Raw genomic sequence first — 14,152 nt, 5'->3', positions numbered from 1 at the left:
TTCATGCCATCTATGGCTTAAAAGCAAAAGTCCCTTGAGGGACAGGTACTCAGATACTATTTGCTAATATATATATATATATATATATATATATATATATATATATATATATATATATATATTGCTCTGTATCAGGTTTACATCATAACAAATGCTTTTCAAGTACCAAAATATTGCTGTGACCTTGACAAGTGCCAAATATAATGGTCCCATGCTATAATGGATTTTGATATAAGTAAAATGTTCATTGGAGTGAGGTTTTCATTATGACAAAGCATTTATCAACATATCTGTATATATTTGATCTAATTATGTTTGGTGAATTGTAAAATGAGGTTTAGTATTGTGAAGTACAACCTTATGGAGATACTATGTTCTATCACACTATACTTCTTTCAGCCAAGTGACTGCAAAAAAATACTAATAAATGAATAAAAAAACATGCAATCAACATGTTCAAATTTCCTCAAAAGGTCATTAGTACAACCAAGTGGCCCTGATTTTGCTAACCTTGTATTGGCCTTGATACATACCCCATTAAAAGTATAAGAATGAGGTCTGACTAAGATCTCAGTTTGGTCCAAAACATTAGGTGTCATCAATACTGTATCCATTATAAAGTCTCTGTGATGGTAGCAAGGACAACTAATCTAAGCCAAGATTAAGTCATTTATTGGCATTTGTTTTGTAAGTAGCAAATTCTACCAAGATTTTATTAACATAAATTCAGAATAACAAGCTTAATCAGTTTCTCTATAAAGAACACCTCTAGTATATCCACAAGGTCAAACAGTTGGAGACAAGATCCAGTTTTTCCTTAGAGGTGCAAGACTGAGAGTAATAAGTCACCTTTATGTTAGAACTGAAGGTCAACCTGAGTAAAAAAAACATCCCCTTGGTGTCAGAATTGTGGGTCAAATTAAACATGGGGATTTCTGAAGCACAAATGAGGGTAAAGGAAAAACACTGAAGATTCGATCTCACTTGTATAGAACTTTTCAACTTGAGAACATATTTAACTCAAATTGTGTCTGAAAAATTTTATAAGGTCAAATTTGTGGTCAGTATCTTTATCTAATTCTTAATATACAAAATAAGTAGGTTCAATGCAATTACATGCATTCTAAGAAAGTTTACTAATAATCAGCATTCAAAATGTGAGTACGTTTTGACACAAACTTGTGATGTATGAAAGTAGAGGTAGATGAAGAATATGCACAGATTATGCAGGTATTCTAAATTTCTAAAGACCATAAAGTTAGGCATACAGGAATTGTCATCAAAATCTGTTTTAAAAACCTCAAGAACAGAAACAAGAAAGCACATATCACCTCATTATTATGCTGGTATTTTACTGGCAATAAAACTCATCATACTAGCTTCACATACTTCACCAAAATATGCTCACATAAAATTATGCCTCTGGTAAATCAAAAAGCCAACATGAGCCCATAATACCTCTTTATTATCCACAGCTTTTGCCAATGGATTGGTATCATTTATCAAAACATGGAATTTGGTCAAATTATGTCACCTAGTTTAAGAGCAGTCATTCTAAGTTTTGTTTCCATTTTTAGTAATACAGGTAAAACCATTATAACGAGATTCATTATAATATGATTCTGCTTATAATGCGATGGCAGCATGGCTCCCATTTTTTAATTTAAGGTGACCTCTCTTTTCAACATCCTAAATACATGCTCTCGGAAAAGCCAATTATTTGTATCCCTTGCAGATTATCTGATCAAGAGGTTAGCTAAAACTGATGACATTGAAGTTTCAATGTATTTCTATGGGGAAGTTTTTCAAAAAATTTGTTAACACAATCCCACTTTTATCGCTATGTTATTCTTTGGACTAAGCATCATGTTATAACAGGTTTTACCTGTGGTGATAATACTGGGAAGAAGCTCAAAAAATTTTAAGATCTTGTCCTAACGATGCTGCCAGTTAAATTTGTTTAAATGCTGAATAGATCTGAAATAGATGTAGAAAACAGCTAAGTATGATGCATGACAGATGCAGGTCCATACCATATTAAGACAGATTAGCTTATAATTCAAAAGTGGCCCTATATCTAAATATTTTTGAAAAATATGAATAGTTTGTCTATCCTCAGAATGACAATTTGTACATTCCTCATGCTATTTGCAACCAATGATAGTTCAAAATGAACCAAATTTTAAACACAAATTTGTCTGTATTATCTGCATACTACAAATGTTCAATGACATGCATCACCAAGAATGCATTTTAACCAACTGCATGAACTGCATGCATGTTTTGTAACAAATTTCCGTATTATATACAGTATGGTACTACTAGAGCCAAACACACATACACACACACACAGAGAGGAAATGAATTTAGGAATATGCACAAAATGGAAAAATATGAACAAATTCAGGTGAACTAATGCCCTGAAACCAAAGATGCAAACAAGTAACTATGAAAATATATTCAAGAACAAATATGCAAGCATAGCGAAAGCAAGAATATACATGATTCTGAATGTATTCCACACTATCCTTAACATCACTGCCTAACATTTTCTACGAAAAAAATGAATGACTATACGGCATAAAATTACTGCATGGTTATATTATATTCATAATCCAGATGCGTGATTCCAATATACCATTAAATTCTCTGCGGAATTCAACAAAGCTCTCATAATTTGATGGTAATTCAAGAACACAGCCACAGGTGTGTGCGATTGGTCTCTTGGTGAATTCAGAGTCACAACAAACTAACCGAATAGATATCCTTTGTACAGTCAGTAGATCAGAACCGGCAATAAATCAGTATAATGTTATTCAAATATATGACATTTAGATGTGCCTGAAAGATTCACATGAAATTTGAAAAATATGGATTTCAGGGGAAAGATATGAAGCATAATTGTTTAAGGTTTGGGGAAGTGTCTAAGTATCTGTGAGCTATACAACAAAGTTCTATATTAGTGAACAGTGCATGCCTTCAAAGTTCTCTCCATGCACTTCAGCAATACTTTCTGAGTCTAATTATCAGTTGTTAAATGCCATTTTGTTTTCAATTTTTGGTATGTTTGTTCATATAATGGAAAATACTTCCAGCTGCATGTTGACTTTCAATTCATCTGCTCATCAGCTAATCATAGATAATGAGATTCAGGCAAAAATCAATTGAGCTGCATTGTAAATTAGGGCTGTATGGAGAAGGTGGCAAAGTTTGGAAGATATTCTCCTTCAAGGAGTCTGTCAAGATGGCAGATTTATGTGCGGATGCAATGTCATGTAGTAATAGTAAGTTAACATCTTGGGTACTGGTCGACAACCACTGGCAACACTTTGAAGGCATAAAAATGTCCAGTGATACTAGCTGAACCAGGCAGGCATCAGTATCTGGTCAAATGATCCATTTGCATAAACAAAATGCATCTAAAACTATCTTGACAATCCAACTATGTCAAACAATCTGTGATCTTTGCTTGTTTTCTCCAATCCTAACTTTATTATTTGTCTCTTGTGTTAGGTAAAAAAAAGTAAACCCATGTTTTGTCACCTGTGACAATTTCATTAAAATATTTGTGAATAGCTGTGTAGCTACATCACTTACATACATCTGCTGGTGTCCAGTATGCTGCACAAGCAGCTGCAGCTCATTTCATAGCATGTTACTTTGTCTATAGATTGTCATTAAATTTATTGACAGGTTCAAAGAAACTAAAAAGTTATATCAAAATATTCAGAACGTTTTTTTAAAAAAATTGTATGTAAGTTAACTTGATATTTTATAGAGTTTTCATGCAGATATTTTATTACTTTCTCAGGTTATGTGTTTGCTTTATTTCACAAGCTACCTTAAGCACAGTGATTATCTTATAAATAAAGAAAAGTCTTTGGAATTATTAAGCATTATTCACTGGAGATCTCTTACATGCCATGACAGGTAGTGCAGAATACTCTATCTTGCATGCTCTTGTTCCCACTTGTTCCTGTAACCAGGAACTTGTACATTTGAATTTACAAGTCCCTAACTTACATTGATTCATTAAAATACAAAATCCACGATTATTTATAGAGGCTAAAGCACTTCTTTTGTTTGACCTGGAAATTATCTGTGTGGTACATACCATCTAATACTCTGACAAAACCTTCACTTTTTCATTTATATTTATATCATGTGAGTGATATATACATTCTTTCAATTAATTTGAGTTTTCTTTTAAAGTTGCCTTTATGCTTGTTGAATCTAATGTTTTATATCTTATGACTCCAAGTCATACAATATATAACAGAAAGGAAGTGAAACCAACAATCAAGAAATGATTTGTTTCCCTAGAATACAATATGAAAATCTAAAGACACTTCCAGTATTGTGAATAAAATACCAAATAATTCAAGATGTCCTATCACAAGTCCAAAAGTATAGAATGTTCTGAATGAATTCTAAGAGTCTTGAATGTCCTCATGAACAATTATGTAATCCAGAATGTCTTTGAATGGGCTCTCAATAATCCAAAAGTAGTGTTTTAGTCCAAAAAGTCAATAAGCACTTTGTAATTCCAACAAAACCCACTAACTTATACACAAGGTCAAGTCATGAACTCAAATTCAAGTAAACATCTTGTTTACTTCTTAGAAATATGACCAAAGTCAGGTAGGAACAACCCTCAATCATGGAAAAGCTTTTGCACACAATATATCACTGTTCTAGGTTGACATTAATCTATTTGATTAGCTGCAAGTATATTTTCATGCAGTATTGTCAATGTTTATTGATGCTTAAGTATACAATTACGAAATGTATGAGAAGTGGAGTGTTGGGGGGGGGGAGGGTCAGGGATCCTTTTATGAGATCAAAATAACCCATGGACATAATACATGTAATGAAGTAATTATATTTAGTGCCCAACTCATTCTACTAGTCATATTATTTGATAACCACAATTGATGAAAAATACATGTAGTCAAATATTACTTTGAAAATGATTTTTAAAGCAGGAATGTAAGAAATGAAGGAGGTTGAATCAGAGCTTGGCATAGATCATCGACACTTAAAGTTCAGCCAAGTAAAAAACTGTAAATTTCATTTTATGAAAAAATGAAGGTTTCTTATATAAGCTAGTCACACTCTGCTTGGAGCTGTGTTTCAATTAAACCATTTAAACACTAAAAATAATGTAATATATTCAACTTTTCATAAGTTATTTAGAGGCAATGATAGTTTGAATTAGATAAAGAGCCATAACTCCATCAAACATGAAGTGATTTCAGTTATAATCCCAGTTAACCAAGGCATTTTTACATCATCTTTTGTATAAAGTTTTTTTATACCATATTTCCAAAGTAAATGAGTGGAAATAAAAATTCTAATTTGATAAAGGGAGATAAACTTGAAGCAAATATAAAAAATCAGATTTTGTTAAAAATGTAACTTGGTGTAAGATATTCCAGATGAACATTGTAATAAACCAACTTCAGCTTAAATACACTTAGTCTTTAAAATGCTTGGTGGATCAATGTGGAGTGCAAGTAATACTTCTGAAAACACAGAAGTAACACTATGTCCCTTGGGATGAATAGGAAGGGCATAAAAAGACCACACTGGCAACTAAAACCACACAAAAAATGGGAGCACGTCAGCACAAAAGTGAAAATCTAATTATATCTTCCTCAGAAGGTCATCATACTGTTTGTTAAATTCCCAAGCTGGTGCAGTCCATTAGCTGCTGTGTAGTAGTTGTTGTTGTTGTTGTAGGGTTTAACGCCATTTTTCAGCTCACGATAGGCTATACATGGCGGCCAGTATTAATGGTGGAGGAAGAACCCAGGAAAACCCCGGAAAGAACCACCGACCCACGAGAAGCTACTGGCAAGCTTTCTCACATACCCACATTAGCCGAATCCAAGACTCAAACCCATGCAGACAGAGGTGAGATGGCAGTGATCCGTAAGGGAAAGCGCTTTAGACCACTCGGCCACTCGAGGCCCCCTGTGTAGTAGTAACGGGTGTTAAAAGCTAAGAAGGAACATGGGGAAAAAATGCTTATTACATGGGTAACAGCAACCTTAACCTTTAGGTATCCAATAGGGTTCTGTTTTACAATTCATGCAATATATCTGGAAACAGTGGTGAAGCTGTGGTATAAAAAATGATGCAGAAATTAATAGTTCACCCTTTTTCCATCCAAAATTAACAGATTTGTTATGTAATTAGGTACTTTGGTGGGTAATCAACTGCAATGCAATGCAGTTGATTAGTTGTATCAAACATGATGAAAAGTTCTTGATTTCAAATATCTAGTTCACAATGACCCCATAAATCCTCTGCATACCAATCAATCATCTACACAAGTAAATATTTCTGCCATGGATATATTTACTTTCATCCTAGATACTGCCTACTTCCCTATGTCCACTCTCATCCAAACTGAATGCATAACCAATCAATTATCCACTATTTAAAGCCTACACATTGCCAAAATTATTCATGTCAGAAAAATACTGAAACGCCCTATTCTTCATCATCAATTGTTTTCTGCAGTTATTAATCTTAATACATCCTTTGGGACTACTACCTGATGAGTTTAAATAATTATTGATATACTATGAGTTTCTTATACTTTCCATGCTTACCTGTGACAAATCTCAAGAAGTTCCTCAGCATGTCTTCAGAAAGACCTTTAATATACATCTTCAGGTACTGAACAGTTTCCCTCTGTGCATTGGACAAGTCATCTGGAATATCCAGTATCTGCAGCACTTTTTTTGTTGTGGGTGCCAGGCATAAAAATAATTCACTTTAAAGGTCTCCTGGTAGAAATGGTTGAAGATCCAAACAGAAAATATCATGCCAACATTCAGCAACAAAGGCATAAGCCTAGATGAGCTCCTTGTGGGCACCTGTTTCAGGAATGTACTAATGTTATCTTTGGTTGGTCTGTGACGCACATCATGAGATTCACAAGCTTCAAGGTTTACAGATTCAAAATCAGTTGATGCTTTCATAAATACATCCCTTTCCATGTCAGGAACATACTCCATAAATATACTGACAAGACGGTCAATGTCGGTATGACTGTTGCCTGGACCATCCATTGCACTTGACAGAAAAGGTAAAGCAAGCTGAATGGGGAAATATCTCTCTTGTTTGTACCCAAGAACAATTATTTTAGCACAAGCCTTTCAATGTTTGTCAGTCATGATGTGAGAAATCACTGGAACTTTAATATGATTGCCAACTGTGCTTGTTTCATAGAATGTATGCCAAAATTCTGACAGTGCATCGTGTAAAATACCACCCCTGTCCTCCCCAGCCTCTTTTTGACCATTGGGTAATATCATTTCTACTTCAATGTTTGTGCCCCTTAAATCCAAACTACTATTTTTCAAGAAGAACTCAATAAATTCTTTGAAAACATGTCCTCTATGGACCTGAATTACTTGCACACATGTCCCAATGGTCTCAGAGATGTTGGCTCTAAGAAGGAGAACATAACTTCACTGCTATCATCTAGAGAGTGACCATAAGTTGCAAATTATCATGGGACAAAGGACTTTTTTCTTGGCAGAGTTGTAAGGAATCATCAAATGAAGAATCATTGGAAACTATATCAGTGCTAGTTTTTCTGCCAAGTTCTGGTACCTGTCCCAAGTGTAAGTCTCTTTGAACTTCTGATGCTTCTTTACTGGTGGTAAGGTATGAGGATTCATTCTCCTTAATCTCATCATTTCCAACTGAGGTGCTTCTCCTAGTTGTTGCCATATATATACATGCAACAACTTCATTTTTGTTTCATTATATACTTCTTCTAAAGTTTTTCCTTGAGGAATGGAACATCTGCAAAAGTCACTGATATCAAATGTAAACTCTTCAAGCTTGACTCGCATTGAATCTCCATTAGGAAAGAATAATATCTTTGCTGTTTCCAGTAATTCTGTCATTGTAATGTGCAAGTCAAGTTTAAGTTGTCTTGTACCACCACCACAAGCTGTTTTGACCTGCTTATAAGACTCTGTTACTGGATCAAAATCCAACCATCCAACTTCCAACCTTCTCTGTACCTTCTTTGCATTTCTATTTCCAATTAATGAAAGACAGTGTCCATGAAACTGATTACTGTCTTCACTAGCATCATTACATTTCTTTGAACTGAGTTGATCTTTCAACCGCATCAAAAGATTGCGCTTTCTATCCTCACTTGAGCTTCCTTTCTTCATGGACTCGGAAGATACATTACGTCTAACGAAGGCAAGCACTGCTATTCTGTCCCCATACTTAGGAACATATTCCTTTAATTCCTCATCTATCATCAGAGCAATGACAGATTCATTGACCTATAATGTTGGAATAATGACAAGAATGAAGATGAACAGAAGAAGAATGGGTTGTTTTTTAAAAAATATAAATATCAATTTTCCCACTAACCATCACAACAGTTGATATTGTTATGTGATGTTGGTACTTCACAGAGTGAAAGAAAACTATAGCAAGGTGTAAAAATAACTTTTTTTTAAAAATTTGATATGGAAACTTGGAGATTTTTCAGATTTATATTTAATCTTCCTCTCATGATATACAATAGTTCAGTCAATGTAAAGGAGTATACAAAAAGTGACAGCTTTTCAAAAGTGAAGCTAAGTCTGACATTTGTCAAAACAATGGACCAGGAGGCAGAAATTGTGGACCTCACTCCACAAAAGAAATCCAAATGTTGAAAAAACAACAATTTTATAAAACAATGCATACTAAAAATGTTAAAGTCCAAACAAGAGTCATTCAATGTGACTTATGCTCTACTGGCAGAACAGAATTTCTGCCGAGGGTCGAAACCTTTATTCCCAATAACAAGATTTTCAATTACCTGCTGTGGTTGATATATTCAATGTCAGAATGAGATTGGCACCAATTTCGTTTAGGACAATCAATACTTTATTTAGGACCAACACTACATCATAAGAAGTCTTCTGGAGGAAACCCCATGTTGATATGATTTTCCCTTTTGGAGGTATAACTATAAAACAAGATTTCAAGATGGCTGCTATGGTGGCCACACTGGACATCACAATCAAACCATTTTCATTCAGGACCATCTAGACATCACAAGAAAACTTTCAGTAAAACCACATGTTGATATGACCATCCATTAAGGAGAAGTAATAACAACAAGATTTTCAAGATGGCTTCTAAAAACAACTTGGCACATGTTTAGTTCGGGCCAATTAGACATGATAAGAAGTGTTTTGGTGAAAACCTCATGTCATTATGACTTTCCATTCAGGAGAAGTAACGATAAAATGTTTAAGATGGCTGCTATGGTGGCCATATTGGAAGTCAGATTAGCACCATTTTCTTTTAGGACCAACTAGATATCATAAGAAGTCTTGGTGAAAATCCCATGTTGAAGTGACCATCTATTCAGCACTATTAGTGACAGTATAGTGGCCATATTCTTTTGGATGTCCAAGTGCATCATTTTAATCAAGACCAACTTGATCATGTAATTAATCTGTGTGTAAAGTTTAATGGCAATCCTTCAAGTAGTTAAGGAAGAGGAGCAATAATAAATGTCCTAATGGACAGATGGTCATTTAGACAACAGACAACAGACCATCCCATAAGCTCTTCTGGTCTATGAACAGTATAGCTACAAAACTTTTTAAAGTGTGTAAATTGCTACAATGGCCTGAAAATCTAATTGTGTCATTTACATAATAATATAAAAAGAAAATATGCCTACCAAATTTTATTCATGAACCTCAAGTGACTTTTTATGTAAATGTGCTGACAATGTCTGGTCAAAAATGCCTTTGTTTAAAATGATTCCAGTGAATGTTTAAAAAGTTTTAAAATAAGGTCACAGTCACTGAAACCTAATCAGGTCATGGCATCCAATCAAATTATTTGAATGTCCAATATGGTCTGACCAAGCTCAATAGTTTTCTGCTATCTTGCCTACAACAAAGTGTGATGGACAGATCTCTCCCTCCAATTGTGTGCGTGTGTGTGTGCATGTGTCTGTTGTGTGTGCATGCATGTGTGTGTATGTGTGTGATAAACTATCAATCCGGTGTAGCTGATCCCTGTAAGCAAATGCAGCTGTTAGATGATTCTTAACTAACTGTGAGATGTCTGACCTTTCAAACCCCATCTCCACAAGGAGTTACATTTACTCCAAGCATAAAAAGTTAAATAAATAAATAAATAAATAAATAAATAAATAAATAAATACAAACGTTACTCAATGCACTAGATAACTTTTGGGACCTATTGGGTATTTCACTCATAAAATTAAAATGAAATGAGTGAAGTTCAATTTTTACTAAAATAATGGGGTATTTTTCAATTTTAAATGATAATCACAATCAAGCAAAATCAATTTCTCTGCACTCATATGATTCTTGGAGGCATTCTCTCTATCAAGAACCTCTTTACATTTGGTGAACCTTCATCAGACCAAACATTGTTCACTTGGTATTTGGTACAATGCATACATCTCAGCCGCTTCTCAGTATCATTTACATCAATTCCAAGCATGGTAAGGGCTGTCTCCAAAAATCATGTTTCTTAGTTTTTGCTTCCCTCATATTTTTGGATGATGTAACAGAGTCTGATTCAACAAATTTATCAGCTACATCTGAGAAAAGACTGCTGACTACATGTACTGATGAAAAAAACTCCTAAAGATTGTTGAAATTTTCAGTAGAATTTCAGGCTTCAAAGATTTTCTCCCTTGTTTTCCTGACATTTTTAGTGTTTGATATTATCTGAACAATTGATTTTATGCAAGAAACAAACAAGCAAACACCCTATCAACTGAGACTATAGAACAAGGGCTGGTTTAAGCTGGACTGGTTTAAGTTGGACTAGTTTACTGTACTTGTTTACATCATAAGTATTTGCTTTTTTAAATTTATTCTATCAGTGATGTATGACACCATGTAATAACATTAAACTTAAAGTTTAAATTCGGTCTTTGTTTAAACCAGTGTTACATAGAGACATCAATCTTTTAAGTGAAAGAAAAAAATGCTTACAAATGTGGCATATTCAAAGAAAAAACCCTGTAAGAAACTTTTTATTGAGTGAAATACATTGATTCACAGCTTATCTGGGGCAATGATGACTTGGCAAGCAATGCAAGATTTGAATTTGTCAAACATTACTGGTAGCCAATGCAAATTACTTTTTTAACTGAGATTGATTTGTATTTTAAATGGCACTTGTGCATATCAAACTACTAACTGTTAAGAAAACAGGAGTAAATTGCCTTGACTTGCAAAAATTAACTGGAGCTTGTCTAGACAGGTTTCAAACTCACAACCCACTGACTCTGAGACTAGCTTGCTAACTATGCAGCAACAGTTGCCCCCCCCCCCATGGTATCTATAGTCAACTACAGTGGCTCCCTCCAATGGTATGTATAGTCAGAGCCTCTCACATTTAGATATAAGTAAGAAAATATATGACCATCAGGTCATAGTTAAAATACATAAGTTATATCATTTCCTGAAGATTCTTATTATATAACTATGTGTTCAATAAAAATGTTTACATAACTTTCTCTCTTTTTCTATAAGATGATTCTATATTAACTAGGGCCACCTGCCAGTCCAAATTTCTGTTGGTGGCTTCAGAATTTTTATTTTCAAATATCTGAATCAAAAGTTTTAAAATCTTCCTTGCTAGAATTTTTCTTTCATTCTATTAATATCCATTACATATCTTACTTGATCAGAACTGTAATTTTACCTTTTTCCTTACCAGATGACATTTTAATCATAGACAAAGCCACAGTTTTTATGTAAGCCTATTAAGTATTCTGACTATTCAAGATATGTACATCACTTGTGATCTGACAAAACAGCAAACAAATTCTTCATTTTCTTAGTTATGGATATTTATTCCTTCATTAATTAGAATATCTCTTTTAATCAGCTGTTTGGATAGTTCACAATACATACTGATGACTGTTACACACATTGTTGTTATGAATCACTTAAACCAAATACCTGGCTAGAGACCTGCCTGCCATGCTATGCTTTGAGTCAAATATCAAGAGTGACATGCTAATTGACTTCTAATGAATAGAATCATAGTTTCTATGACAGAATTTTTTTGAAAAGGGAATATAGTTTTCAGTATTGTAATTTGTTGACATGTTTGCTATGTAAATAAGCTGCAAATGATTTGTATCCTTTAAAAGAGAAAAAAACCTGTAATTTGATGTAACATAAATAAACATACTGTATACATTTAATGACTGTGATGTCATGTTAAGGATTCGCTCTAAAAAAGCCTCAAGTATTACCATGACTGTTACTAAAAAAATATAAACTTTTGTGCAGAAATAGAACAAAATTATATAACTAATTTTGGTTTAAACTATTGATAAATCTTTATAATATTAAAGATTTATTCTGCTAGAAAGGGATATATGAAAGAAATTGCAAGAACAATTACGTGCGTTATGCAGGATAGGAAGTTAGGAAACTAAAAGCCAATGAATTAAATGTTCCTAGTAGTACATGTTTTGTGATTTTAAAAAGATCCCAATTCTTGGGTGAGAGGCACAAATTTTATTGTTGGAAGTAACAATGGGAGCTCTTGAAAAGACAAAAAAGTAGACAACAAAAGCAAGGCTTGACAAGTGTATCAAAATTTCTTTTAGTAAATGAGTGACAAGCTTTACAAAGTATAGAAATAACACTGGAATATACTTATCATGCAGTTAATTTGTCTTGAACAGTTTAAAGAGTCTAAACAAGTCAAATCTTCAAAATTTTTGACGCATGTTTTAACTACTGTCAAAGGCTGAAACCAGTAAACTGAATAACAACACAACCCTACCTTCTCTTCCTCCATTTTAGTTGTATCCACACCTCTTCAATTCAGAATATCATATACTAGTAGTTCTCTTCCCTGGATCATGCCTGCCATTTTGGACGGTATTGAAGAGAAATTTGAATGCTCATTTCCATTTCATAATTCAACTAGTCGTTTCAATTCAACACTGACAGTTTAAAATTGGTGTAATTATCCGTATTATCTTAGGTACATGTACTTTGCATTTAGAGAGCAATTAAATCAGTAAATAAAAAGCATTTTTGCCCCCTCCCTTTAAGGAAAGGAAATGAAACAAATTTGTATATGCCATCTCTGTTTTGCTCTATGAGTCGTGATTATCATGTTGGCAGGGTACACATTTAGTGCAGATTCAAATATACTTTATGCATATGCAACTGTACATTGCACAGACCAGATCTGTTATCAGGAAGATAAGGTTCAACAGTATTTTTTGAAATTACTGGTTGAACAAACAGTATGGACCCTGCCAGTCCACTAACAGCAGTCAAATAACTGTTTGGATTTGGGTGTGGGTAAATACATAGGTAATTATGGCAAAGTCATATCAGGCATAACTGTATTTGGGTGTGGGTAAATACACAGGTAATTACATCAGTCATATCAGGCATAACTTTGTATTTGGGTGTGGATAAATACAGAGGTATTACAGAAAAGTCATATCAGGCATAACTGTTTGCATTTTTGGGTGTGGGTAAATACATAGGTAATTAAAGCAAAGTGGTATCAGGCATAACTGTTTTAATTTTTGGGTGTGGGTAAATACATAGGTAAATATGGTAGTGTCATATCAGGCATAACTGTTTGCATTTTTTGGATGCAGGTAAATACATGGGTAATTACAGTAGCTATCTCTTACTGATATGTTTTTTTATTAAAGATCAAGTGTGAATCATATCAATTATAACAGCCATGCATTGAAGGATTTCAGGATGTTAATGGTGGTATTACTGTCATTAATTTAGCTATAATGGCCATGTGTCGGTTAAGCCATAAAAATGGATTTTTGCTACAGTTAAACAAACATTAATGTCCTAAAAGTCTTAAATGCAGGATTATTATCCCTACTGTAACACAATACTTCAACAGTTTTTTGAAAAATAGCAAATATGACACAAGGACAGTCATGATGGCCTTCTCTGTGAGATCATAAGAGTGATAATGTCATTCTACACAGCACCACAAAAGCAGTCATGATGTGACATCACAGTAGTCTCAAAATTTCTAAAGAATTTCTTGCAGATTTTTAGTACAGCAGAGTTTGATGTTCAACCAGTCAGAATTCACGCAAAAAAGTTTGTAC

The 14,152-nt window shown here is 33.8% G+C and overlaps 1 protein-coding gene across 1 annotated transcript; it reads right to left on the bottom strand.

Annotated features, from left to right (window-relative positions):
- Positions 1–2,272: 2,272 nt before the first annotated feature.
- Positions 2,273–12,849, bottom strand: LOC149772605 (uncharacterized). The gene is made up of 4 exons (XM_089947586.1): positions 12,835–12,849; positions 7,630–8,321; positions 6,621–6,784; positions 2,273–2,800 (listed from the first exon to the last, which is right to left on the bottom strand). Exons 1-4 carry the CDS (start codon positions 12,847–12,849, stop codon positions 2,598–2,600), a joined length of 1,074 nt encoding a protein of 357 aa, XP_089803712.1. The 3' UTR covers positions 2,273–2,597.
- Between the last annotated feature and the right edge of the window lie 1,303 nt (positions 12,850–14,152).

This window comes from Sinohyriopsis cumingii, unplaced genomic scaffold (genome assembly GCF_028554795.1).
Source record: "Sinohyriopsis cumingii isolate HCF-2022 unplaced genomic scaffold, ASM2855479v2 utg001342l, whole genome shotgun sequence".
Lineage (NCBI taxonomy): Eukaryota > Metazoa > Mollusca > Bivalvia > Unionida > Unionidae > Sinohyriopsis > Sinohyriopsis cumingii.
Note: the sequence above shows the minus strand (reverse complement) of the source record. Positions and strands in the feature narration are given on the sequence as shown.

Excerpts from the sequence above, each read along its gene's own strand:
- LOC149772605 (XM_089947586.1), bottom strand. Across the intron at positions 6,785-7,629 it reads GAGACTTACACTTGGGACAG|TGAATTATTTTTATGCCTGG; the intron begins GTACCAGAACTT and ends AGACCTTTAAAG. Across the intron at positions 2,801-6,620 it reads CTTCTTGAGATTTGTCACAG|TTATTGCCGGTTCTGATCTA; the intron begins GTAAGCATGGAA and ends CATTATACTGAT.